Here is a 5,708-nt window from a genome sequence, read left to right as displayed (position 1 = left end):
AAAAAAAAAAAAAAAAAAAATTTTTTTTTTTTACAGTGAGAAAGTAAAATAACATTTTTAATGACCATTTTCTTATTAGGGAGCTTTTTATTAGCAGTTCCAAAATTGCTAATAAAATTTGGATGGATTTTCATAGTTCATTTTTAACTACTCCTTTCTCCTCAGTAAGGTCATAACTAACTTCTCTTCTTAATGTAAAGGTTTTCAGGAACACATTTTAACAGTGACCCCAGAAGCTAAGTGGCTTGTCTAAGATCCTCTAAGGAGTGCACAGTAGAAGGACTGGAAACCAGACTATCTCAGTTCAACACTTGGCACCCTTTGACCTTCTTTGAAGGTGCTTTTTAAAGCTCTGTAACAGCAAGGAGGGGAGTTTATTTTTCTCCTCTTGTCATTCATTATTCTGAGACTGGGCATAGTAGCCCATATTGAGCTCCTGTGCTCCTGGCTTTGTCCTGGTTTCTTTAGGATAATTCGGAAAAATTCTCATATGCTTGGTTTAGTTGGATAATGATGTTTCTGAAAGCACGTTAAGAAGTTTAATAGTCTCAGAGAACTTTTGAACAGTCATTCAAAACCAAAGATTCACATCCTTTTGCTGTAGGACTAGACATATCATAATATTGTTGATCACATACGTCCTTGTTATGTTTGTTTGTTATATTGTGCTAGAAAGTTTTGTACTGTAATTTTATTAAGGTTATTGTATGATCTCATTAATTATTACTTTTAGGTACTTTTGGGCGTATTTTCCATGGAATTTTAGTAGATGAAAAAGATCCAAATAAAGAAAAGCAAGCATTTGTAAAAACAGTTAAAGGTAAGATATTTTTCCCTGTATAATTTCCTGTCTTATGTGGCTTGTGCTAGGAAAATTCTGTGTTAGTTTCTCAGTCTCTGTTGGATTTTTTAATCAGTCTATGTTAATTTAGTTCATATGAGGCTAACTTTTAGGAGATTTGGGTTCTCGTTAGGTGTAGAAAAACATAAATCTGATAAATTAAGACATTAAACAGGTATTACTTCTAGTTATTTTTTATTTTTTATTTATTTTTTTTTTTTGAGACAGAATCTCATTGTGTCACCCTTGGTAGAGTGCTGTGACATCCCAGCTCACAGCAACCTCCAACTCTTGGGCTTAAGCTATTCTCTTGCCTCAGCCTCCCAAGTAGCTGGGACTACAGGTGCCTGCCACAATACCCAGCTATTTTTTGGTTGCAGTTGTTTAGCTGGCCTGGACTGGATTCGAACCCGCCACACTTGGTGCATGTGGCTGGCACCATAACTACTGTGCTATGAGCGCTAAGCCTCGTGTTAAACTGTATCCACTTGACTTCATTGTTGCTATATCTTATGTTGTGTTTTTTTCTAGATTAAAATCCTTTGATACCATCTCTTTTTACCCTTTGAAACATTGTCATTAATTTTCTCCCAATATCAAAGACTATAAAGAAAAATATTAAAATGACTCCTAGACCCACAGTGCCTTATGTAGATAGTCATTGTTTACCTGTTACCCCCTTCCTTTTCTCTCTTATTATATAATGCTCCATATCTCTGGGTATGTATGTGTGTTTGTGTGTTGTATCTATGTTTCCTGGCATACCAGGTCTAGCGATAGTTAGAATTGCTAGCCTAAGGGTGAATACATTTAAAATTTTGACAGATACTATTAGATTGTTCTCTAAAAGATAGCATTGATTTATATTTTCATGAAGAGAGTGTTTTCTTCTTTGCGGTAATTTTTTGAAATGTGATGCCTAATTTTTCCTTTATTGATTTATATAATAAATCAGAGATTCTCTATCAAAATACAGTAATATTTATACAGGTGTATAACTTATTGCCTAATACTGATAAATTAGTGAGACTTTCAGAATTTCATTGCTGACCTATGGCAAAGCTCAAGAAAGTCTGAGTTAAGTCTTTTATTTGCTCATTTTGAGAGAAAGAAAAATGTGGTAAATTATAGGATGCTTATTAATGTCTGTCACTGTCTGATATAGGTGGAAATGACAAGATAATTTGTGAAAAAAATTGAACTCTTTACAGAGACTGAGGGGAAAATTAAATTCATTTTTATGAATAGAAGGTGATAAAATTTTATGAACTTTATAAAGTTAATTTATAAGAACTGTAGTTTACTTAAAGGAATACATGGAAAGTATGAAAAGTTTGTTTTTTCTAAAAGGTTGAATTTTACCAATCTAACAAAAATTCTCTAGAAATCAGTTGCTTTTAATTTAGCAGTACTGCTTAAGTCTGCTGCAAATATACATGCCCATACATCCCTTTTTACCTTTTATAAAACGTGGTTTAACTTACTATAACATTAGCATTCAGCATTTATTTTATTCACCCAGCCCTCAAACATTTTTAAAGGTTAACCTTTGTTAGGTCCTAATATGTTTTCTGACTAGTTTTGAAGGGTAGTTTGCATATTACTTTTGTAAATGTGATATTTTGAACCATACATTCAAAAACAACTGTCTTTGTTACTCTTTTCCTCATTTTTTAAAGGAAACTTTTTTCCTTAATTCTGGCTTTTTTTTTTTTTTTTTAAATATTTCATGGACTGGTTAGAGGTAGGATATTTCTTTATTCTGAATGAATCTTGAATTCACAAAAGAGGTTTTTCATACAAAATTGGGTTGATTTAGAGTTGGAAAAGGGCAGAAAGGAAATAATAGTGATAAGAAAACACAATACGGATACTGGGACTGTTTCCCAAGATAAGATTCCCCTTTCCATATATACTTGAGTTATGGTCACTTGGTTGTTTCTGTGCCTCACCACTGTAATTGTAATGTTCTCTGTAAGCTGGACGGAAATAAGAGAAAGCACAGTGAGTCCTTTGCATGGGGGACAGAGAGGAAGGGCACTGACTGGGTGACTCAAAATTGTTAGGTCACGCCACATGATTGATTTATCTCTGAGATTTATTCTTTTGGAATGTTATTTTTATTGTTTTAGTTGTAGCTACCCAATAGAGCTGCCAGAGTTCTTTCACAAATCTGAATTCTTTGTTACATGCTGCACAATTGGCAGTGCAGCATAAAATACAAAACATAAGATTTTTAGAGAGCATTGACCCTTGCCTTTGGGCACAAGCAGGAAATGGAATTTGGCTTTTTAAAAAATAATTTTGTTCAGAGACTTAATGGATATTTTGATATAAATTTCCAGAGATTGAAATTAGAAACCTGAAGCTTACACAGTAAATTTGTGAAACTGAATTCCATAAAATAAATGGATCACTTTGAGGTTTGGGGTATTAAATTCTTATTTTATAGCAGCTAAAGTTTTATAATTTTGGAAATAAACCAATTTAAAAAATCATTTTGTACTTTCTTGTAACTCTTAGAATACATTTAATATTACCATTTTCAAATGTGTATATTTGAAGATAGACTTTTCACTATTTAAAATTAAAAGATTAGGTAGGACTAGACTGGGAAAGGAATTCAGGAAAATGAGTTTTTCTTAATAAATGGATAAAGTGTTATTGCTTCAGTTAAAAATTTTCTCAGATCATCATCTAGTTCTACTGTTCCTTGCTTAATAGAACATGGTTATCAAAATTAAGAATTTGAACAAAGTATATATAAAATAACAAATCTTGAAATTGCTTTTTGTTTTACTTGGGTCTTCTTACCACTTGAGGAGAAGGTAAACTCTAACTGGGTGAGTACTTCTAAAGTTTTTAACCTAAAGAGATTCTACCAGCCCCCAACAATCCTGGCCATAATTTCATTAGAAATTATTTAGGTCATAGAGTAATAAAAGCACATTCTGCCCTTTACTTAAACAATCCTAAATTTTAAGTAGTTTTTGGGCATCTAGAGTTTATTCCAGCAGACATTGGTATAAAGCACCTTTTCCAAAGAAATACCAAGTGTTTCAAGACCTTGGCTTTTTGTCCACCCATTTTGCATTCCTACGAAAGTCTTAACTAAGAGAAGTTGTCTGGAAAGGAAGTACTTCTAGCAAGTGATAGGAGAGGGAGCGAGGCAGGAAGTGATATTCCAGTGGGTAGACTTGGAAGTAAATGAAATTTGAGATTTCTGAACAGGTCCACTTTTAAGGACCAAATAGTGCCTGATCCATCCGTGTAAACATAAAAGATACTTTACATGTTTTATGTTAACATGGATGGAACTGAAACATTCTTTTCAGTGAAGTATCTCAAGAAGGTAAATAAAGTATCCAGTGTACTCAATACTATTATGAAACCAATATATAATCCCCTACACAGTCATAGGAATGATAAAATACATCGGTATTCAAGAAAGGAGGAAGAGGAGCGAGGGGAAGGGAAGGGGAGGGGAGGGTATTTGGTGGGACCTCTCCTATTATGTGCAATGCAATGGTACATTTCAAAACTATTAAGAATAGGCTTGGTGCCTCTAGCTCAGCAGCTAGGGCACCAGCCACATACATATACCATGGCTATTGGGTTCAAACCCAGCCCAGGCCTACCAAACAACAACAACAACTACGACAGAAAAATAGCCAGGTGTTATGGGAGGCTCCTGTAGTCCCAGCTACTTGGGAGGCTGAGGCAAGAGAATTGCTCAAGCCCAAGAGTTTGAGGTTACTGTGAGCTGGGATGCTACAACACTCTACCGAGGGTGACATAGTAAGACTCTGTTTAAGGAAAAAAAAAAAAAACTAGTAAGAGTAGAGTGTAAATGTCTTACACAACAACAAAGTGTGGTGATGATTATGTTAATCAGTTTGATATAAGCATTCCATATTGTATATCAAATCAGCATATTGTACCCCATAAATGCATAAGTGTACACAGTTATGATTTAATAAATAAAAAACAAATAGTGCCTAAGTTCAGTGAACTGGGTCTTATTGTTGGTTAAACATTTAACTAGGTGGGGCTGGAATATGGATCTTGGCTTTGCCAATCTTTAATGTCTTTTTCTCTCTCCTATTGCATTGCATTATAATAATTTATGAATTATTATGTTTACTGTTGACATAAAAATTTGTTATTGGTTTCTTTAAAAGGGTCTATAAGGAGTCACTGCACTCTGTTTTTGATAGAACTATTTAAAAAATTCAAACTCATTTTCAACTTTACAATGGAAGCACTATTCACTTAATGGAAATGTGAGGATAATGTTTATTATTAGTTAAAATACCTGTATAAGTCAAAAGACGTCAGTCTATTTTAATTTCATCAGAAGTTCTTCATATCAAGGTTTTTGAGCCATTTCAAACAGTGGACAGATTCTTGTATAGTATTAAGATAGAGGGGAAAAAAGAAGAAAAAAGATAGAGGTTCCTATTAGATGAGGAATCTTTGTGGACTTGTGCAAATATTTGATGGCTTTAAAAATTCTTTTAAAGATACAGACCAAAGATGCTGGCTAATTGCATTATGATGTTTTGTTTCAAAAGCATTGACCTAAAAGTCCATTTTAGTTCTGTTTGCTACTTTGGACCAAAACTCAAGTTCAGAAGCTAAGAATAAAATGTAATAATCATATCCTAATTTTAGATATATATGAAAAAGTTAATTTCCCACTAATTTAATTCTTTGTATTTTGTTTTATTATGTCTAAAAACCACGGAGAGGGCTGGTTGCAGTGGCTCACACTTGTAATCCTAGCACTCTGGGAGACCAAAGTGGGAGGATCCTTTGAGCTCAGAAGTTCAAGACCAGCTTGAGCAAGAGTGAGACCCCATCTACA

At 33.7% G+C, this 5,708-nt stretch overlaps 1 protein-coding gene across 1 annotated transcript in view; it reads left to right on the top strand.

Moving 5' to 3' along the window:
* RYK (receptor-like tyrosine kinase) overlaps positions 1-5,708 on the top strand; it is a 105,934-nt gene that overhangs the window by 76,283 nt on the left and 23,943 nt on the right. The window contains exon 7 of the mRNA XM_023512992.1: positions 734-820. Coding sequence (XP_023368760.1) covers positions 734-820 — 87 coding nt within the window. The remainder of the gene's footprint in view (positions 1-733; positions 821-5,708) is intronic.

This window comes from Otolemur garnettii, unplaced genomic scaffold (assembly GCF_000181295.1).
Source record: "Otolemur garnettii isolate 467f Iridium unplaced genomic scaffold, OtoGar3 scaffold00032, whole genome shotgun sequence".
NCBI lineage: Eukaryota > Metazoa > Chordata > Mammalia > Primates > Galagidae > Otolemur > Otolemur garnettii.
The sequence above is the reverse complement of the archived record's forward strand: the minus strand, read 5'-3'. Positions and strand labels throughout refer to the sequence as shown.